Source organism: Salmo salar, chromosome 11, assembly GCF_965601325.2.
Source record: "Salmo salar chromosome 11, fSalSal1, whole genome shotgun sequence".
NCBI classification, from domain to species: Eukaryota; Metazoa; Chordata; class Actinopteri; order Salmoniformes; family Salmonidae; genus Salmo; species Salmo salar.
Window position 1 is genome coordinate 21,225,234 of NC_138301.1, and position 23,340 is coordinate 21,248,573.

Genomic DNA, 23,340 nt, shown 5'->3' on the forward strand with positions numbered 1-23,340 from the left:
ACCTTTTTTAAAGGCTTTTTGGGGCCACATTGAGGGAACTCTAATATTTGGCTTGTGTGGAGAGAAGCAGTCTGTCACTCTGACTGTCTGGAGCACCAGACAGTAGCATCACTCACAGGCCCAACTCTGCCAGATGCTGAATACTAGGTCAGTATGACAGCACATGGTTTTTATCAGCTTTTCCTGCAGGGAGGTGAATGCTCATTAACATCGCTCCATTTCAAAGCCTGTGCTCCATTTTCCCACCCTGCAATACTGAAAAGATTTTTGCAGGAATTCGAGCCCCTCTTCTGGGGAACTTGTTCAATTTGTTCACAGAGATCCAGTTAACCTACACTCTCCTCTTTATCAATCCCACGCATATTGGTCTTTGTTACAAAGCTCCATCTTCATGTTCGTGGCGTTCCGTAAGCCATCACACAGGTTCTAAGTTCCGACTCACTGACTTTCAGAACAGATGGCAGAATCAGACTGGATCAAGAATCAGATTTATTAATGGATGTTAAACGCTTGTCTTAGCCTTACTATTCTGACAATGTTCTCACAGAAGCTCCTCTGAATGATATTTACTCATTAGTTGTAACCCCTTGTGGTTTGTTTGTGCAAAATGAAAAGTTAAAAGGAACGAATTAAAAACATAAAACTGGCTAAAATGAGCATTTCTTTAATTGAGCTTTTTATTGAAAGTTTAACATTTTCATTCGTTTTATAAAGAGCTGCTGTTGACCTGTCTTCAAACAGATATGCTGTCTGATGTGATGCCACATCCTGCCATGTCTTTTAAAGTGCATCACATTAGAGGATACCGCTTCATGGTGACCATTCATGATACCATTAACACAGCAACTTCCTCTGTTTGGCACTTACTTAGTATTCCTCAGCAGTTGATCATGGTGGCAGTTTGTTCTCCAAACCAAAACCCCATTGTTCTTCACTGACAAGTAAATGTTACCTTTGTGCAAACTAATACCACCTGCTAACTGGCCATTGACACCTGTTTATAATGTCAATCTATTGGTTTTGGAGCAAGCAAAAATATAGAGGATTCTCCTTTTAGATCCAATTGTATACACATTTTCTGCCTCACCTTTTTGTAGTGAACGTTTCCATAAATCATCATTTTATTTTCTGCTTTCCTCAGTCGGTTCAGTGATGGCAGTGGGCCAGTAACTGGAAGGTTGCTGGATCGAATCCCCGAGCTGACAAGGTAGAAATCTGTCGTTCTGCCCCTGAGCAAGGCAATTAACCCACTGTTTCACGGGCGCCGAAGACGTGGATGTCGATTTTAAGGCAGCCCCCCGCACTTCTCTGATTCACAGGGGTTGGGTTAAATGTGGAATACGCATTTTAGTTGAATACATTGTTGGACAACTGACTAGGTATTTCCCTTTCCCTAATGCAGGCCTTTGATATTATTTGAAACACATCCCTCAGCAACCTGGGCCAGCTGTGAATGTGGTGGTCAGGTGAGGAACAGCCAGCTGCATTTTCCCCTCTGTAAAGTGATCTGGGTCTGTGTGTCCCGGCCAGCTCACTGTCAGCTCCCCTCTTCTCTTTTGGCTCGCCCAGGTTTCCTGCTGCCCAGCTCTTGGTACAGCACACCATTTGTGAGCCTGGCTCTCGCACCACTACCCACAGGACTGGGAGCCCAGCAGGCTACCCTCACTGGTGCTGCAGCCCAATGGAGAGCACAGTCTGTTCTCACAAGGAATGTCTCCCATTACCCCAGTGAGGGATGGGGAGGATTGTGCCAGGCAGCTCTTTGGTCCCATGCAGAGGAGGCCACTTGATCAGACTTCTAGGCTGATGTGATATCTTCTCTCTCACAGACAATACCCACCTGTTCTAGTCTGGGCCACAAATAAACAGCTGCTATGTTTTATAGGTGTCATGTGTAGTAAATGGAAACTCATGTTTTTCCTTGAAGTATGTAGGTTTGACATATATTTTAGGCAATTTCATGCTGTGAGACAAAGATTTCACAACATTTGTCACTATAATTTTCATATTTTCCAAAAGTAGTTACCGTGATATCAGCCCCATTGAGCACAGCTGGAGTCTTCTGTCTGCCTCTGGATATTTTCTGTCTTGTCTGTGGATCTGAGCTGAATTGACAGGGTTCTGTTTGCTCACTAGCATACAGACAAACATGCCCTGAATTCCATGGGGGATGCCTGCGTTCCAGTAAAAGGATAGCTCATCTCCCAGGTCTATCCATCTCTTTCCTGGGTGCACATATTAACCATCAGTTGCATGTTAATGTCACTTTAGGGTTACAGGTGCATAACTAATAATGCTTATTATAAAATGGGTGGTTCGAGCCCTGAATGCTGATTGGCTGACAGATGTGGTATATTAGGCCGTATACTACAGGTATTACAAAAAAATTATTTACTGCATTGGTAACCAGTTTCTAACAGCAGTAAGGCACCTCGGGGGTATGTGGTATTTGGCCAACTAACCACGGCTAAGGGCTGTATCCAGGCACTCCGAGTTCCTTAGTGGGTAAGAACAGCCCTTAGCCATGGTATATTGGCCATATACCACACCCCCTCGGGCCTTATTGCTTAATAATAAACAAGTAGCACCATAGTGAGAGACAAGTAGATGCTCTAGATGTCCTAATTTGCATGATCTGTTTTCCCTTATTTTGTGGTTGGTTGCTTTACCTTTGTAATTTTCAACAGATATCCACTGTCTACAGTCTCCCACACTAAGGAGGTGGAACTCTGTTCAGCAAGCTCTGACCTAACAAAATAGTAAACTAAGTCCTATCAGAAACTAATATTTGCTTGTGTTTTCTCACCCGTTAGGACAGCTGTGGAAATGGAAAAATGTCACGCACTGTCAGAGCTGAGTTCCATTTATCTGTTCAGCTTGTTTCCTTCCCACTGTCGCATTATGTCAAAAGATCATAGGCCTCTGATTCAGTGTTTGGGCTCTAGCAGTGCCCCATGGAGACGTTATCAACCCCCTCTGTCTGTCAACGTGCCCTAGGTCACCATTGTTTTCACCCTGCATCACTTCTCAGATTAAGTCTAATGGCTCATTATGTTTTTCCTATAATCATAAATTGTATACTATTGTGCCACACAGTTTCCCACTGTATTGTGCCAGTAATACCCATCATCTCATTAGCTACAGTACCAGTCAAAAATTTGGACACGCCTACTCATTCCAGAGTTTTTCTTTATTTTTGCTTTTTTCTAGATTGTAGAATAATAGTGAAGACATCAAAACCTATGAAATAACACATGGAATCATGTAGTAACCAAAAAAGTGTTAAACAATTCAAAATATTTTATATTTGAGATTTTGGCCTTGATGACAGCTTTGCACACTCTTGGCATTCTCTCAACGAACTTCATGAGGTAATCACCTGGAATGCATTTAAATTAACAGGTGTGCCTTGTTAATTTGTGGAATTTCTTTCCTTCTTAATGCGTTTTGAGCCAATCAGTTGTGTTGTGACATGGTAGGGGTAATATACAGAAGATAGCCATATTTGGTAAAATACCAAGTCCATATTATGGCAAGAACAGCTCAAATAAGCAAAGAGAAACGACAGTCCATCTTTACTTTAAGACATGAAGGTCAGTCAATCCGGGAAATTTCAAGAACTTTGAAAGTTTCTTCAAGTGCAGTTGCAAAAACCATCAAGTGCTTTGATGAAACTGGCTCTCATGAGGACCACCACAGTAAAGGAAGACCCAGAGTTACCTCTGCTGTAGAGTTCATTAGTGTTACCAGCCTCAGAAATTGTAGACCAAATAAATGCTTCAGAGTTAACAGACACATCTCAACATCTCCTGTTCAGAGGAGACATGGTTGAATTGCTGCAAAGAAACCACTACTAAAGGACACCAATAATAAGAAGAGACTTGCTTAGGCCAAGTAACACGAGAAATGGACATTAGACCGGTGGAAATCTGTCCTTTGGACTGATGAGTCCAAATGTGATAATTTTGGTTACAACCGCCGTGTCTTTGTGAGACACAGAGTAGGTGAACGGATTATCTCGGCATGTGTGGTTCCCACCGTGAAGCATGGAGGAGGAGTTGTGATGGTGTGGGGGTGCTTTGCTGGTGACACTGTCTGTGATTTTATTTAGAATTAACCAGCATGGCTACCACAGCATTCTGCAGCGATACGCCATCCCATCTGGTTTGCACTTAGTCCCACCATCATTTCTTTTTCAACAGGACAATGACCCAAAACACACCTCCAGGCTGTTTTTAAGGGCTATTTGACCAAGGAGAGTGATGGAGTGCTGCATCAGATGACCTGGCCTCCACAATCACCTGATCTCAACCCAATTGAGATCGTTTGGGATGAGTTGGACCACAGAGTGAAGGAAAAGCAGCCAACAAGTGCTCAGCATATTTGGGAACTCCGTTGGAAAAGCAATCCTCATGAAGCTGGTTGAGAGAATGCCAAGAGTGTGCAAAGCTGTCATCAAGGCAAAGGGGGGCTACTTTGAAGAATATAAAATATATTTTGATTTGTTTAACACTTTTTTTGGTTACTACATGATTCCATATATGTTATTTCATATTTTTGATGTCTTCACAATTATTTTACAACGTAGAAAATAGTACAAATAAAGAGAAACCCTTTTAATAAGTAGATGTGTCCAAACTTTTGACTGGTACTGTATGTGTATGTATGTATGTATGTATGTCTTAACTGTCCATATCACTGAACCAAACATCAACTGTAACCCTCAATGAAAATATCTAAAGGGTGTGATTAATATCAGAGAATCAAGAGATCGTCAGCTGGAAATAATTGGAACTGTGTTATATTGTTCCCTTCAAAGCTGGAGAGGACTACAGACAGCCTACTGCAACATCTATCATTTTTATTCTTTTCACATTTTTACTGCAAAAACCCTTTGAAAGAACATTTTATGAGAAATGTGTCTAAAGGATTGCAGTGAAATCTGGTATGTGATTTTTGTCACAGTGAAGCTGATTGTGATTCATTAAGATTTGTCTTTGTGGAATGTAAATGTTGTCATTGGATTCATTGTGTATATTCAGAACAGTAAGTCATGAAGCTGTATTTGGGATCACTATTCTGTGTGTCTGTGACTGAGTTTGAGCTCTTTTCCATTTCTTTTTTAGACCTGGTCAGCTGCTTGGGCTGTTCAGACACAAAGTAAGTCGATGACGAAACAAAGTATTCCAAAATTAAGTATTTTATATTAGCTCTCTCTGGGCATGTGGTGTGGAAACACAGTGATAGACAGCAGCCTCATACCCAGTCCCAGACAGACTGTAAATGGATGGGTGTGTAAAGTAAAGGACTGTGCCGGTGTTCTGTTGGGTGAGCCAGGTTATTACCAGTGTTCTGTTGGGTGAGCCAGGTTATTAGGCCATACTTGGGGAGAGTGGAATGCTTTCTGGGGAGAGGCCTTTGTTGATGACTTCCTGAGTGTTTAACGTCAGCTCAGATGGGAGTTGTGCTGCTCTTGGTCGTCAGCCAGCACCCATTTCCCGGAGTGGCTGGGAGTAAGATGCTCTAGCCAGCATCATAAGTCTGCCTGTTTTCTATGCCATCAGGAGTACACACAGCCTTTAATCTCTCTGATGCTACCTTCCTGGGAGCCATGCTAGATGTTAGCATTTCAGGATAAATGATCACCCAATCTGGCTCTACTGTTCCCAGGACATCCCTGTTTTTTTTCATGCACCCAGTTGAATTTGAGTTTGACTATGGTGAATAATCCCTTTTTAAAAAATTTTTTTATTCAGGCCAAAAATAGATGGCAGAAAGAGGTTGAGTTCTTGCTAGTATTTAATAAAGCTCCCACATGTCTGGCTTTGATTAACTTCTCAGTTATGCTTCCCTTTTGTGGGCTGCTAATATCTCTTAAAAGCTGTTGTGTATCTGTATGAATCTGTCAAACTTTGTTTAGGCAGGGCAGTTTTATGGCAGGCTGTAATTTATGCACTCTAGTAGTGGACTTACTGTACATTTGGCACCTAGTGTGGCTTCCTCTCTGTATACGTACACAGCAGCAGCAGGGCCCAAAAAACAAATATTGACTTGTATAGAAGTCGCTTTGTCTTAGTTCACCTCTGTCGGACAGCTTATCACACAGCTGATGTTATTGACACAGGCGGTTTATGTGTCTTTGTGTGCTCTTAGTGAAATGAATGCGTTCTCTGCTGTTGCCTTGTTGGACTGATCACTACGTCAGGTAGAGGTCGACCGAATTAATCGGCATGGCCGATTTTTCAAGTTTTCATAACAATCGGTAATCGCCATTTTTGGACGCTGATTATGGCCGATGATATTGCAATCCACGAGGAGCCTGCGTGGCAGGCTGACCACCTGTTTCGCGAGTGCAGCAAGGAGCCAAGGTAAGTTGCTAGCTAGCATTAAACTTATCTTATAAAAAACAATCAATCTTCACTAGTTAACTACACATGGTTGATGATATTACTAGGTTAACTAGCATGTCCTGCATTGCGTATAATCAATGCGGTGCCTGTTAATTTATCATCGAATCACAGCCTACTTCGACCAAACGGGTGATGATTTAACAAAAGCACATTTGCGAAAAAAGCACGGTCGTTGCACGAATGTACCTAACCATAAACATCAATTCCTTTCTTAAAATCAATACACAGAAGTATATTGTTTAATACCTGCATATTTAGTTAAAATAAATTGCCTGTTAGCAGGCAATATTAACTAGGGAAATTGTCACTTTTACGCTAAGTGCAAGCAGAGTCAGGGTATATGCAACAGTTTGGGTTCTCTGGCTCGTTGCGATTTAATTTTCCAGAATTCTACATAGTTATGACATAACATTGAAGGTTGTGCAATGTAACAGCAATATTTAGACTTAGGGTTGCCACCTGTTCTATAAATACGGAACGGTTCCGTATTTCACTGAAAGAATAAACGTTTTGTTTTCGAAAATTATAGTTTTTCGGATTTGACCATATTAATGACCTAAGGCTCTTATTTCTGTGTGTTTATTATATTATAATTAAGTCTATGATTTAATATTTGATAGAGCAGTCTGACTGAGCAGTGGTAGGCAGCAGCAGGCTCGTAAGCATTCATTCAAACTTTACTGTGTTTGCCAGCAGCTCTTAGCAATGCTTGAAGCACAGTGCTGTTTATGACTTCAAGCCTATCAACTCCTGAGATTAGGCTGGCAATACTAAAGTGTCTATTAGAACATAAAATAGTCAAAGGTATATGAAATGCAAATGGTATAGAGAGAAATAGTCGACGCGTCATAATTCCTATAATAACTACAACCTAAAACTTCTTAACTGGGAATATTGAACCACCAGCTTTCATATGTTCTGAGCAACGAACTTAAACGTTAGCTTTTTTACATGGCACATATTGCACTTTTACTTTCTTCTCCAACACTATGTTCTGCATTATTTAAACCAAATTGAGCATGTTTCATTATTTATTTGAGACTAAATAGATTTTATTTATGTATTTATATTAAGTTAAAATAAGTGTTCATTCAGTATTGTTGTAATTGTCATTATTACTATATATCTAAATCGGCCGATTTTAATCGGTATCGGCTTTTTTTGGCCCTCCAATAATCGGTATCGGTGTTGAAAAATCATAATCGGCCAACCTCTACTGTCAGGCATCTATTTGCCTCCTGAAAGGACTGGTTCATAAGCGGAGGAATGAACTTGGTGGAGCCAAAGGAGGAAAATGAACCATACATCCAATGTATAAACTGGGCCCTTATTCTATTTATACCATGAACAAGCACAAAGCATGCTTTGCTACACACCCAGCCAGCCACACCCCTTATGACGAGGTTCTCTTTCACATTTCTTTCTGACGTGTCACACCACCGCCTGTATCCCTCCTGTTCTGTCTCTGTCAAAGATATCTCTCTCACTCTCCGTTGCGGTGATAAAAATCCAGGCGCTGAAAGCACTCAACGTGTCTTAGAGAATATACATCCGCCTATCTTTGCTCCAGCCACACCATTTAACAGTGTTTGACCTTCACAGACCTATCCCACAGTAACTTGTGGCATCTGGGCTCATTTCAGCCGTGTTATGCCACAGCAGTACTGGGCCCAGGACCCAGACAGTTTTGGTACACATAGTAAAAACAACTACTGCTGCATTGATGTGTTTTCCAGTGAGTGGCCCTCCCTCTTCTCCTTCTCCCATTCAGGAGTTCTCCTGTCTAGGCCTGGGAGGTCCTTTGTCATATCTGTTTCAATGGGCCAATTAGTCCAGACCATAACCCATCACTGCTTCTGGGCTAAAGCCTCACTAATTCAGAGGAGGGTTTTTCTGTTTATAAGGCAATTGACTCTCCTCCTGGCAACAGTCTTATCACAAGAGGAGATACCTCCTGCATCAGGAAGAAGTTTGGTGACTCAGACCCTGAGGGTGGAGTCTTTACCATGTCATGAAAGACTTCTAAAGGTCTATCTTCAAGATACCCAGTGGATATTTAAGGGTGTATTGTATTTATGAGAAGTGGTTGGCTCCTGACTAGCAGGTGATTTCACAGCTGAGAAGCAGTATTTGGTATAATCCTTCAGTCATAGGGGTTTTCTTTGAGAAAACATAATTTTAGAGTGGTAATTTATGCTCTAAAAACACGTTGCTAACTGATTACATTGGGATAAAATCATATATGCCGCTCTATTTATGCGAAGGAAAACTTAAAATGACTTCCAGCTGATTTCCTGGTAATTAAAAAAAAAAAAGTACAGTCTTTTATGTCCAACAACAAATGTTTTTTTGGGGGGGGGACAAATAAAATCACCCAGGGGCCGAATTTGGCCCACGGGGTGCGTATTGGGGAACTTTGCAGTATGGTATTACTTGTTGGGAATGGGAGGGTATCCCTGCAGGTGTCACACCTCACACAATGGCATTTTGTAATCAGCCATGTTTACAGGAGCTAATTGAGGTCTACCTGATTTTAGAGAGTGAATGTTGTTGCCACAGCAATGTTAAGCAGTGCCATGGGACCCACTTAGATTTCCCTGAACTAGATCTCCTATGTGTGGCAAGCATCTACCCGGTAATGTATGGAAAGCTGAAAAAGAAGGACGGAATGTTCTCTTTGACAGAGAGAGCAAACCGCCATACAAAAACTGAGACCAGGGAGATATTGTCTTTGCAAAAATATATAATTCCTATTTTAGGTGCTGAACATTTGCAAAAATTCTCTTCCTATAGGAGGGCTCCTAGCTGGAAGCTGTGTGACTGAAACCTGAGACTTGTCTGGACAAATAGCAGCCACTGTGTGGCACAGAAAATCATTGGTATGAATGAGAGCCTACTGCAAATGGTTTGTTTACGTTCAAGCTGCAAGAAAAAGAGTGTGGCTGTTCTTAAGAGTAGGCCTACCCACGGCGACATCTAGCTTTTTTTTGGTCTTTCTAAGTTCCACCATATACCATAGCATGTGATATTACATTTAATTATTATTTTTATGTGGCTAGAAGTGAATCTTATCATAAACATTGTCATGTATTTAAGGGGGACTTATAAACCGTAGATGTATTCTCATGAAATATGACATTTCACATGAGTTTCCATGGATTCAGTACATAGGAGGAATCTCTCTTTTGAAACCTCTCCTCCTGTCTCAGCTTACATCTCTCCTTATCTCTGTTTGTTCTCCCTGGGGAGGACACAGGCACCCAGCTACCCAGCCCTACCTAGCCCTGCCCTACCTACCCTACCCTACCTAGCCCTGCCCTACCCTACCTAGCCCTGCCCTACCCTACCTAGCCCTGCCCTGCCCTACCTACCCTGCCCTACCTACCCTACCTAGTCCTGCCCTGCCCTACCTAGTCCTGCCCTGCCCTACCTAGCCCTGCCCTACCTGCCCTACCTAGCCCTGCTCTACCTAGCCCTGCCCTGCAGGCTACAGCTCTCTCCAGTTCACACTACCATCAGCGACTATCTAGAGTTGATTTAGTACAATTGTGTAACAAACTCTTTGAAAAATAGGGCCTCTTTTCACTTGTCTTATGTAAAAGCTTATTCAACGTGTACGTCAGCCCTGGCCCAGATAAACAGGATAAGAACTTAGACAGATAAGGAGTAGTGGTGGTTTTCTCTGCATTATTGATGTTGGTATATATTTTCTAAGCAGGTGAGTTCAGGGTAAGCTGCACAGCAGAATGAGAGAAGCACTGCAGCCTGGATTCTCATGTCTACCACCTACACCTAATAGATATAGACCGAACTGCATGTTTACAGGTGTTAATGTCTCTCAGACAAACACTGAATTGACTAATCGGTGTAAGTCATATTTTCATGCCCATGAGCTTTGGTAGCGGGGACTGTTTCCACTGGCATTGGGCTCTGGGTGTTTTTATTAATGGGGAGTTACGGGTGCCAGGCTAAGAGACTCAGACAGGGTCAGAAATGTTTTTACTTATTGATGCGAGACAACTATTAGTCCAAGTCTGGGTAGTGTTCTTAGGCTTGGCATGGATGTCTCCTCTACTGGCATGGTGCTGAGCAGTGGTGAAGCAGGCTCCCCGTTGGCTGTACCCTGGGTCTTGCTGCTATGATGACCATGGTCCAATCTGGGTCCAGATCCAGCTGAGGAAGAGGCTGCTGTCTAGGGTGCACTGTGACCCTAATGAATATCCCATCCCATGGAGAAGCTGTGCATGGCAACAGTCCCACACTGCTGCTTATTGTTACTTCTCTTTTCTCATCTTGAAATACCCAGGATGATGATTCAGACTGTTCAGTCTAATATTAGAGACACCACAGTATTCTCAGTCATCATCCAGGGTTTTTCAACCTCTCTCTCTTTGATTGCTTTGTTTTCTCCTCTTGACTTGTGGAAGGTTTACTCTCTGTCAGCACTCTGTTCCTGGCACTGCTCTGAAATGAGTGGTTTTTAAAAGTGCAGATACAGCAGTTAATCCAGAGAAGTGATAGAGTCCAGGTGGAAGCACTGCTTAGTGTTGGGCTTGATTTAGTTCTATTTAGTTTATGTCTGTTAAAGGGGCAATCCGCAGTTGAAATAATAACAATGCGCCCCTGTTTCGGTAAAAACTTGAGAGATGGCTGGAGAAACCACTCTGAAATATAATGTTGACATCCATGATATCAACATTATAGTTTTAACCATGTTTTGAGGCTATACAGTGTTTGTTTACATTTACTTTGTTTACAAACATTGACGTAAAACGAGCTGATATCTTGGGTTCTGAAGGGGTACGACAGTTGAACTAAGCTCATGAGGCATTTATAAGTTATAGTCTTCAAGAATCAATTAGTACGCACCAAAGATGGATGTTACAACTGCAAAGGTCATAGCTGATGTATGGCTGTGTGACCTGGCTGTGACCTGGGGTCATGGGGACAGGAAGTACTAACTGATATCATGCCTTCCAGTGCTAGATATAGTGTGGTTGGTGTGGAGGATATTTTCTTCAAGGTTTGGGGTGGTGGGAGGGGTTGGAATTTTTTTATCAACAAAATGCATGATGGCATTTCATACTGTAAGACTTAGTATATGTGCATCTGTCCAAAGCTTCTCAAATCTGTTTAAATTAAACCAAAAATCATTTATAAAATCCTAATCCTTCTTTGGGAAGGGAAACCTGACTGCTTTCAGAAATCAGGTCAATTGAACTGCTACATGGTAGCACATGTATGCACTTATCCAACACTGAGTAAAACCTTTGCATGAACAAAATACATTTGTAGCCTGATCCTGGCCACATCCCAACCAATATCCACCAAGATTGTTACTGGAAAGAGATCCAGTTCTGTAGTAGAGTGCAGCACCCAGAAAGTGGTCTTCTTAACACATGGTGGGCTCTGTCAAATCCAAGGTTGGAAAAGGAGAACAGAGTAAAAGTGGGGAATGGGGGGGGGGAAAGTCCCGCCTGTTGTACTGAATCAAACCCAGCCATTTCCCGAACTCGGCTCTGTTCAGCACTCTCCATATATGGTAATGGTATTTGCATGAAAAAAAGCCTGACATTATGAATCTGGGGCTGATGCAGAAATTCCTCAACTGCTGTCGGGTTAACTTTAAGGAAAAGGTCTGGTCCCAAACCTGGGAGACTTTAAGGAGTTGATTGTTATTTCAGAGAGAGAATGAGATCAAGTAATGAATCAGGTTAATCCTAGATCTCTTTGGACAGAGGTCCCAATCATACTTCCTGGGATCAAGGTTGTTTTGACATCTGTGAAACACATAATATGTGACTGGAACTGTACAGAAGCAAAGATCATTAGTTATGACTGATGCTCTGTAGTATGCTGTTACTAAGGGCGGTCTGTGTGTAGAAGGTGGTTGTTAAGATGTGCTCAAAGTGAAGTCATATTATTGGTAGCTCCCAGTCCCATCTGTCCCCCAAAGGGACAGTATGCTCTCCGACCTCCAGCACTGACTGACTCTCACCTCAACTTTTCCACTAACCTGGGGAATCACTTACCAGAGAGAACAGCATTCTGCTCTAGGCTAGATCTCAGTCAAAACACATAGGTAGGTTTCAACCAGAGCCATACATTCGCAGTTTATGGCACAGCATCCAACAAGCAGTCAATGATTGGCTTTATAACCACTGTCATCAATAAGCCATTATACATTCTTATCAATATTTATTAACAATTTTATTGGTGTTTTAGCAAATTATTGTAAACATCTCAAAGTACCCAATGTTCTCCTCTATCCCCCATGGAAAATACTCTGAACTTTTGGCTCCTGTGTTTCTGGCTTACATCCTCTCCCTCTTCAAATAGAACATTATCATTCCCAACAAAGCAGCAACAGGATGAATATAGCACTCTAAATAGCCTAGTGTGGTACTTCATTTTCATTTGTGGACGTCGGGTTGTGTCCTACAGCATACATGGTGTAGGATTTGCCTGGGGTTGTGCTATAGATCTGGACTGTTTTATGCATATTCGTGGTGGGCTCAACTGCGACATCTGTAGTAGATTCCAAGCACAATGCAGTTAATGTCATAGCTACTGCTTTAGAGCATAACAATGAGATGAAGCTGATGTGTTGGATTTCAGATGAGTATGGAAATATAACAGAGAAGCTCAGTATAATATGACATTATTACATGTTATTGATCAACTAGTCCTTTTTTTCTGAATATATATGATCGCTGCCTGGAAGACTGGACTGTTTATCTTGTGTAAAGGGCTCTGTGATCCTCTGACTTGGCTCATGCTTTATCAAGAGTGACTCAGACAGACTCACATACTTTGATTGTGATGTAGTCAAACATGGAAATGCAGTATAACAAATCAGCTGTCTGTGACTAGGTGAAGAAATCTTTCTAAGCCAAACCTTCATATCATAATCGCTACACACAGCCTACATCGTTGTCACCATATTAGCTAACGTCATAGTCAACATAGCTACTAGAACTAACATGTTAATAAACCTGCTACAATCATGCTGTATTGTCAGCAAGCAGTTTAGCAGTTACACTGGTGGGCCTTGTGGTAATAAATTAATAAAACCAAAAGTTTACCTTGACTTGGAAGCAGGGCCTAAAATTAACACCTGCCACGTCCCAATGCGGGTAGATTTAGGCATTGGCGGGTAAGGTGTCGATTTCACCTATTAAAAAATTATTTAACCTATTTTAGAATAAGGCTGTAACATAACAAAATGTGGGGAAGGGGTCTGAATACTTTCCAAATGCACTGTATATCTTCAAATTCCTGAGACACCAATTTCCCAGTGTCCCATCAATATTCTCTTCATTCACACATCTCCATCGAGGTGTTTATGAGCTCCCAGTGTATGGAATCACATGTAATGCACCCTGCTTAGCGCACCAATGAGAAGAGAAAGCAGCCTTTTCTTCTGTTTTAAAAAAAAAGTAGTAAAACATGATAATGGGAACCGTCTGGAAAATGAATGGAGCAGTAATTTATGTCTTGGCTCCTGAGGAAAATGCACATAGAAATAGTCTGAGAAGCTATTAACATTACTCACTATGTTCCATGCTAAGAGTGAGTCTGTAAAGAGAGGTTGTGGTATTTATTTTGTTGGTGTAAGAAAATTGAGCCACCCCTGAGAACGTTAAGGGTTCATTTGAGCAGTCTCTCTGCTTGACTTGGTACAAGTCAATTACTGAAAGTTACCATGGCTTTCCATTGGTGTATTAAATCTACTGTGCGTTACTATATTTTACTGTAATTTCACCATGGTTTTGCTCTGTGTTGCTTTGGTAGAGAAAGTACGTCTTAGTGCAACTGTACTTTTTGTCTTCAACCACAAATTGCCATTTAACAAGTGATTGTCACATTGTACCATTCAGTCTGTTGTAGCCTATGGAATCTGAAATATGGAAGTATTGCTGCCATCTAATCTATGCACCAGCCCTTTCCAATCTGAACCACTTCAAAAGTTGAAACATAGCATTCCAGAACCAGGAAGAAAAAACAGGCGTAGAAATACAAATCGTTCAGCCGTATGTAAAGCTGCCCTTCAGTTCAAAGGTAAACTAAAATAGAATAGGAGCGATTTTAAAATGCTCTTTCTCAGTGGAATCAGGAGGCAAACAATGCGTTAAATGGCATTGAGATGTGTCCAGTGTTGACTAATGTTCTGGTCTGTGGCTTTGATTGGTTCTCCATCCAGGAGAATAAGACTCACTCCTCACAGCACATTGTAATCCTTTCCTCAGTAGCCAGATGACATTGACTCACAGCACATGATGAATACCCTAAGCTTTCTGGAGACCCGCTCTCAGCAACAACAAAAAACCAACTGGAACGGAGGAAGAGAGGGGGAGGGAGGTAAAGGGAAAGGTCTGACAGCAGTCAGAACACAACATCAAAGAGCCAAAAACACACTGAAAGCACTTTTGGGAATCTTGACCTTGCACCTATTAGAAGTGTAAAAAAAATATATAAATAATAATAATCTAAACTCTGCATGGGTGAAAATGAGTTACTCAGGGGAAAGCCCAAATTCATTTCAGTTGTTGGACAGTTTTCTGCAAAAAGTTTTGGCTGCCTACTCCAGTACTCTCACCAAATGTGATTTCAGTCCTAGGTAAAGGTAAGCTTCTGCTAATTAAGTTTCTATGAGCTTATAGGGCCATGATTTTTGTCCTGGTCAGGTCACGTGGTCAGAAACTCCTAGCCTAGATATTATTCTGTCCTTTATAGTTTGATGTGGCTGCAAGCAGTCTGAAGGCATCAGTCTGAAGGCACTAACAGATGTGTATTGTGTTCCAGGGGAGCCGGGGCCACTACCGGTACCACTGGCAGAGCCACAATGTCAAGCAGAGTGGAGTGGACGACATGGTGCTCCTCTCCAAGATCAACGAGGACGCCATTGTGGACAACCTCAAGAAGAGATACATGGACGACTACATCTTTGTATCCTTCACATTCACACACCGTTCACACCTCGATGAAGAATGGCTAAGCCCTGCCATAGACACACTCCCACTGTTCCCAGAATAGCTGAGTGACCATTCACAGTGCTGTAATAACTCAGATTAATGATCTAGTGTTTGAGGCTCCAGACACTGGGCTACTCCCACCATGTATTGCCAGTGGTGAGGGGGAGACGGGCCTCTTTGCGCCCCTATCTGGACCCCTGACTTCAGCTTCCTTCTCCTCCAGGCTGGAATGGATCTTAATCAGGTTTACTCTGTTTTAATCTCACCATGCAGCAATGTGGAAAGAGGTTGGGGGGGGAAGGGTTGCTGAGAAATGCACAGTGAATGTGAGCAGTGCAGCTACTTTCCTACAACAGTAATGGTTTTGTGGGGCTGTGCTGAGAGCATTCAGGGCCAGATCTGTAAATGCCCCAGGCCCGTAGGCCTATACAATCCCTAAGAAGAGTATTCAGCTTCACTCTTACAGACCTCAAGAATATATTGAGGTTTAAAGTTTTGTTCTTGTGCCCATATAATGTATCCAAGTAGTGTTGAAATGTTTGGGTCTCTGAATGACCCTTTTGATGGAAGATGTTGAAAGTTCTGGAAGGAGCTCATTAATTAAAACCTCATCTGTGTCCTGGCAGTCTTTAGGATTATAGGGTTGAGCGGATGTTAGCCGTTTTAGATTGAAAACTCTGAGTCAATCCTCTGATTGTGGTCAGAAAATAACATCAACACAGAGTGTTTCAGCCAGTGACGTACTGGGGCTGGGGTCACTGCAGGGCGCCCTCAATACTAGCTTTATGTGCCGGGAGCTGCTTTGGGCTACAGGGCCAAAACCTCACATCACTACACTGCTGGGCTGTTCACTCTGATGTGTGAACACTGTCTTTACAGGGCTTGGGTCCAATCACCACACACTCCAGTGCTACCACACAGATGCACATTGCAATGATGTCATGGGCTCAATTACTCACAGTTAGGTCATTTTTCTCCAAGAGGGACTATGTCAAGATTTATAAATATCTTCTGAAACTGCATTGTCTTAAAGAGTAAAATGAGTGGAGGGTTGTCATTGGTGCTCAATGCAGATGACTAGTGAGCTCTGGGAATTCTTAGTTGTTTTTTTTCCTTTGACTATGTGAGTCACTGGGACCTGAACGGTTGACATTACTGGTACATATGTTAGTATGACCCTTAACCTCTACAGACTTATATTGGCCCTGTTCTCATCTCTGTTAATCCGTTCAAGCAGATGCCATACTTTGGGGACAAGGAAGTGGAGATGTATCAGGGCGCGGTGAGCAGCCTTTTCTCTTTAGACAGGAGTATGAAAACTCTGCTATCAATGTATTCAACTTGTATCCTAATTATTTGCACAACATCACCTCATACTTGGAAAAGTTAAGATAAGTCATGTTTTTAAGATGTTATCAGTAGAAAGAACAATGTTTTAAATGAACTGGGTTAGGTGTGGTTCAGATATCTTTTCCAGCAGCACCCCTCAGTTGGAGCAGATTTAGAAACTTGCCTTACCCATTGAAAAGGCCTGGCAATACCTTCAGTACAGCCTGTTCAAGTCGGTATTATTTAAAGTGTTCTTGGCCAGCCTACTGAAAGCTGCCTTGGCTGCCAAATCAGACGTTAACTATGCTTGATAAAAACAGTTAGCCCTCTAACTTTATTACTTCATTACGTGAATTACTCTTACTTCTTTACAGTCTTGCCTTTACAGTCAGTTTTCCACTTAGGACCAAGAAAATGGACCCACCCAGTTTTTCTTTTTACGAGATATTCTTATATCATGATCTCTGTTGAACTCCCAGGCCCAGTATGAGAACCCTCCTCACATCTACGCCCTGGCAGACAACATGTACAGAAACATGATGATCGACAGGGAGAACCAGTGTGTCATCATCAGGTGAGTCAGCCTGCCTGCTTTTCTCGTTATTATGTTTCAGGCACCTCCCCTCCCTTTTTCAGTGTTCGTGTATGGGGAGAAAGGGTGACAACTGACAACCATAACAACAGAGCTGGTATGTGGGAAATGCCTGTGAATGCGGCAGAAGTCGGGAGGCAGAAGTCGGGAGGGATAGGAGGAGACTGCATGGTGACAGGTGGAAGAGTGCTGCTGTTCAATGTGATGATAATAGATGGGAAGGGAACCAACAGGATACACCACCTGACTGGGAGGAGTGCTGCTGACTGATAGTGCCCTGCTCAGTCTGGGTTTTTCAACCAGTCTTAATCCACCCTCCTCATATCACAGCCTGCTGGGAAAGGCACACTGGGAAATACACCTTCTAAATATATGGCCTCAAGGCTCTTTTCTTGTGGCAGCTGGTTGATTTTTAGAAACGTTTCTCAGGATGTAGAATGAAAACAAACACAGCGTCTATTTATGCATTAGCTTCCTGCTTTTATAAAACAGGAATTGCACCTGCATAGTACTTTGTTGCCCATGCATAAGTCCTCTCTTACGATACAGGAAGGGGGAGGGACTGTTCCTCTGCTGTTATGGATTGAGAGCGGATGAGTAGTGACAATTAACACATTTGGGAGTATGCTGTATATTACACTCGGATACGGATTATTCGCCTCAGACAGACCGATGATCACAGACAGAGAAAATGTTATGGACTCTTTGGCCATGCCCCAAATACAGATTTCTTTCCTCTTTAGACCACTCAGCTGAAAATACTTGACATTTGAAAGCAATATGATTGAACCAAACCAAAGTCGGTCTTACCAAGCAGTGGTCAAGAAGGAAATGTAAAATGGCCTAACTGGCCATTAAAATGTGTTTGGTCACAGCCCTGGATTCCTGGAAGCTAGTGGTAGTCCAGAGATCCTTCCCTAGTGTTGTGAAGCCTATAGTGGGTAACATGACTGTACAATGGGTTCCCATGGGAGGAGGCCTCCCAAGGGAAAAGTGTTGTCTCATAGTTGGGGCTTTATGTTGTGGGCCAGTCACCTGGGGCCCGGACGGTTACTGTAGTGCTTACCTCATGGCGAATGGCCCCTGGTTCAGCACTTTCCTCCCGTTGTTTAGACAGCTGCCAGTACAGATTCCCACATAAAATGAATGGAAGTGGATTTGTGATGCACCAGATCAGCAAACAAAGCCCTTCATGAAATTGCTGTCCAGGCAGTGTGGTCAGCACTGTACTGTGTTGGACCTTTTTCTTTCCCACTTATTAAAGAAGTCATTCAACATGACATGAGTCATCTGACGTGGTCAAGTGGTGTTGACTGGGATTTCTGTCAATGTCTTGACTTCACAGATTTTTCTGCACTCACATTTTTGGGAGAGGAAAGCTAAGTTACAAAGGGCAATAAAGATGTAGAGTATTATTATAAAATAGTTAATACATTTTTTTTTTTTTTTATCTATCTCCCTGAGTGGTTAAAACACAAATGATGCCATATGAAATATAGAAGTGCTTGCGCTTCTACAAACACTGACGCTGCAATATTTCAAATCCCATAGCACCATTTGTGTTGTGCAAAGTTTTTACCGTCCTTTTTTACCAAGGCTCTGGCCAGTGAGTTTACAGTTTTATCCCGCAAAGTGTGGCCTGAAATGTAGTGTCTAATGACACACTATATTCTACCCTCTGCTCATATAACAGTTTTCTTCTGCTTATTAGTTCTGTAGGGAAGTGTCTTTTCTCCCCCATTGATATGAAAGTCTTGGTAATGGGTCATTGTTTCCATGAAACAATGACATGGGAAATGGAGAATCCATCTAAGTTTTTTGTCACTGTTAATGGAAGGACCCTTCAGTTGCAGGAAATGATGCTATCTAACAAGTCGAAATGAAGCCAGACTTCAGTCACACCTCGTGTGTGTGTGTGTGTGTGTGTGTGTGTGTGTGTGTGTGTGTGTGTGTGTGTCATACAGTAGTGGCTTGGGAACACAATGTGCCTAATCATACAAATCTGCCGTAACTGGTATCCATCGTTCCAGATTATACTCGCCATGCATTCCGTTTCACTCATAGCTGATGTCTGTAATGATCACTTCAGGTGCTTTCTTTGTCAAGCTGAGCTGAGTGACATCAGTGAGCCCAGTGATTCAGCGCTGAATGTAGTACTTTACAGTCTGTAACGACATGACTCTCCTTCTGTCCTTGTTTGGCCAATAAATGGGAGAGGCAGTCAACAATGTGTTAAGCATCTACGTGCTGTGTAATTACAACAATGGGCGCACCCCTCAGGAGGGTAAAAATAGGATGTGATTCAAACTCCAGCCCCTAGCCTGCTCCAGCTGAAAAGAACATGCTCATAAGTCCACGTGTGCAGATGGGTTCTCTTAAGGGTGAAGGTCCTACAAATGCTTATTGGCAAAGATTAGAGGGAACATTGGATCACATTTGGTCGCTAGTCAGTGTACTGACTGTATTTTGAGTGCATTGTAGTGACCACTATATCTAGATCTGTTATCGTTGTTTTGAATAGCTGTGTAACAAGCTAGACTGAATACTATAGAGGAGCAGAGTCCAGTATCGGCCTTAGTGAGAAGAATAAGCATATAGAGTTGCTTTGATGACTTCTTATGGCTTCCTCTAACGGTCTGCAGCTGGGTCGTCTCAGAAGGGCATTACCGACATGACTCCCCTTCAAAAAATGAAATAAAAAAAACAGACTCCTGTCATCCACTGCCAAACCACATATGTCTAAATAAGTATGACCCTGGTGAAGTGAAAGGACAGGAGGAAAAATACAAGGAGAGGTTGAGGAAAGAGAAGGAAGAAAATAAACTGGGCAAATGTGACAAAACAGGATTAGTGTTAATAGCCCCTTCTAGAGTGGGAGGTTTACTGCTGAGATGAGTCTGATTTTGGTTGGCATAAACCACAGAGAAGGAGAGCTGAGTGAACATAGGAAGTGGAGTCTCTGTGGACAGGAAGTCAAGAGATGGTGTTTCACCTGGTCATTCTGGATGTTTGAAAAAAGTTGCTTTGAAGTAAAGGGTTTGGCTCAGCTGGGAGAATTCGAGGAAGAGCATTTTGACTGGCTCAACTTCTGTTCCTACATCGCACATTGAAGAGAAAAGAGCCCTGGGTCAAATTGAGAAATACCCTCCTTCAATAGTAGGCCACCTTCATGCTAATTGGGGATAAGAAGAGACAATAAAGCATCATTTTGGTAAACCCCTACTGACCCTCTTAAAACCAGGCTTAGAGGAGATTTTCATGGAGTGTTATTTAACATGCAACTGTCTGGTATCATAAATCTACAACTGCTTTTTCAGCTTCGCAGTTCAGTTAAATTTCCACAGAGAAAGTGTATACTCTCATTTACTTGTTATTTCCAGAACTGTGTGTTGCCAAGTGTGCTAAGAGGGACGTCCTCTTGAATAGCAAGGCAGGCAGAGTAATTACAGCATCTGGTTACTGACAGCCTTTAACTAACAACGTGGGCATCCTTGAATTGTACATTGTGTTTCAGAGGACTGCCCTGTTATATGGACCGTTCTGACCTCTCTACTCTGTGTTTCAGTGGAGAGAGTGGTGCAGGGAAGACTGTAGCAGCCAAATACATCATGGGCTACATCTCCAGAGTATCTGGAGGAGGACCCAAAGTGCAGGTGAGTCCAGAGAAGCTACTTCCATTTTACACCGTGAAACACAGCTCAACTACAGTTGTGAAAATGTAATTAATCTCAGACGATCACACATATCCACTGTCATTTACAATGTACCTTATGAGGTCAGTCCATCCTAATGACCGGATGCTGTTTCCTGTCTAAACCTCCCTTTTCCGCACCACCCAAACCGTCTCCTGCCATCCCTCCCTCTTATCTCCCATTATCAGCCCATCCAACCCCCAAATACCCTTGTTCCCAACCCCCCAGCAGCCATCTGTCCCCCACACTACTCAGCAGATGTCCTGTCCACAAGCCACCCCTCTCCACCAGCCTCCCTGGTATTAATGGCCCACTCAAAAGGGCTTGGAATTTCCAGTCTGTGGGAATATAAACTGGATCACAAGATGTCATTTTTCTGTCTGATTAGTATAGTGCTTTTTCCACCCTGGAATTATTGTACTTTAGTCAAGGTTTCAAGTTCAAAGCTAATATTAGCTATCACGCACTCAGTCATGTGGAAAAGGGTATATGCCTATTTACTGTAAATTTTCCATGTACAGTCCATTCCGAAAATGTATTCAGAGAAAATGTTGTTACGTTACAGCCTTTTTCTGAAATAGATTAAATTGTTCGTTTTTTTCTCATCAATCTACATACAATACCCCACAATGACAAAGCAAAAACAGGTTTCTTGATTTTTTTTCCCAAATGTATTACAAATAAAAAAAATTATTACATTTGCATAAGTATTCAGAACCTTTACTCTGTACTTTGTTGAAGCACCTTTGACAGCGAGTATGACGCTACAAGCTTGGTACACCTGTTTTCGCTTGGGAGTTTCTCCCATTCTTCTCTGCAGATCCTCTAAAGCTCTGTCAAGTTGGAAGGGGAGCGTCGCTGCATGGCTATTTTCAGGTCTCTCCAGAGATGTTCGATCGGGCTCAGGCTGAGCCACTCAAGGACATTCAGAGACTTGTCCCGAAGCCACTCCTGCATTGTCTTGGCTGTGTACTTAGGGTCGTTGTCCTGTTGGAAGGTGAACCTTCGCCTTCAGTCTGAGGTCCTGAGCGCTCTGGAGCAGGTTTTCATCAAGGATCTCTCAGCACTTTGCTCCGTTAATCTTTACCTCGACCCTGACTAGTCTCCCAGTCCCGGCTGCTGAAAAACATCTCCACAGCATGATGTTGCCACCACCATGCTTCACCGTAGGGATTGTAGTGGCCAGGTGATGAGCGATGCCTGGTTTCCTCCAGAAGTGACGCTTGGCATTCAGGCCAAAGAGTTTGATCTTGGTTTCATCAGACCAGAGAATCTTGTTTCTCATGGTCTGAGAGTCCTTTAGGTGCCTTTTACCAAACTCCAAGTGGGCTGTCATGTGCTTTTTACTGAGGAGTGGCTTCCGTCTGGCCACTCTACCATAAAAGCCTGATTGGTGGAGTGCTGCAGAGATGGTTGTCCTTCTGTAAGGTTCTCCCATCTCCACAGAGGCGCTCTGGAGCTCTGTCAGATTGACCATCAAGTTCTTGGTCACCTCCCTGACCAAGGCCCTTCTCCCCCGATTGCTCAGTTTGGCCGGGCGGCCAGCTCTTGGAAGAGTCTTGGTGAGTCCAAACTTCTTTCATTTAAGAATGATGGAGGTCACGGTGTTCTTGGAGCTTCAATGCTGCAGAATTTGTTTTAGGTAACCTTCCCCAGATCTGTCGCGTCTCGGAGCTCTACAGGCAATTCTTTTGTGACCTCATGGCTTGGTTTTTGCTTTGACATGCACTGTCAACTGTGGGACCTTATATAGACAGGTGTGTCTTTCCAAATCATGTCCAATCATTTGAATTTACCACAGGTGGACTCCAAGTTGTAGAAACATCTCAAGGATGATCAGTGAAAACAGGACGCACCTGAACTCAATTTCGAGTCTCATAGCAAAGGATCTGAATACTTATGTAAATAAGGTATTTCTGTTTTTTAATTTTGTAAATATTTCTAAAAACGTGTTTTCTCTTTGTCATTATGGGGTATTGTGTGTAGATTGATGGGGGGATGATTTAAACCAGTTTAGAATAACGTAACAAAATGGGGAAAAAGTAAAGGGTTGTGAATACTTTTTGAATGTCCTGTACATGGTTCTGCATTGTTACTGGCTATGAGTCTTCTGTGCCTTGCATCTTTTAAATCATTTTAAGATGTACTGAAAAGTGTGCTTGTAACTTTTGTTGAAGAATGTATTTCAAATAAATATGTGCGGTCTATGTAGTATATTACAGAAATTGCCCTTGGAATTTCTATTGTTTTATTGAATAATGTCTCCATTGTGTTGGAAACCCCCTACCTCTCTCAATACCCTTCCTGCCTAATTTGGCTTTGTCAATCCCTCTGTCCACATG

General features: G+C 42.4%; 1 protein-coding gene across 2 annotated transcripts in view; it reads left to right on the forward strand.

Moving 5' to 3' along the window:
- The window catches only part of LOC106562209 (unconventional myosin-Ie), a 57,936-nt gene that overhangs the window by 6,020 nt on the left and 28,576 nt on the right, over positions 1-23,340 (forward strand). For both annotated transcript variants that reach the window (XM_045689161.2, XM_045689162.2), the window contains exons 2-5: positions 15,216-15,359; positions 16,578-16,667; positions 17,194-17,288; positions 20,872-20,959. In XM_045689161.2, coding sequence (XP_045545117.1) covers positions 15,216-15,359; positions 16,578-16,667; positions 17,194-17,288; positions 20,872-20,959 — 417 coding nt within the window. The remainder of the gene's footprint in view (positions 1-15,215; positions 15,360-16,577; positions 16,668-17,193; positions 17,289-20,871; positions 20,960-23,340) is intronic.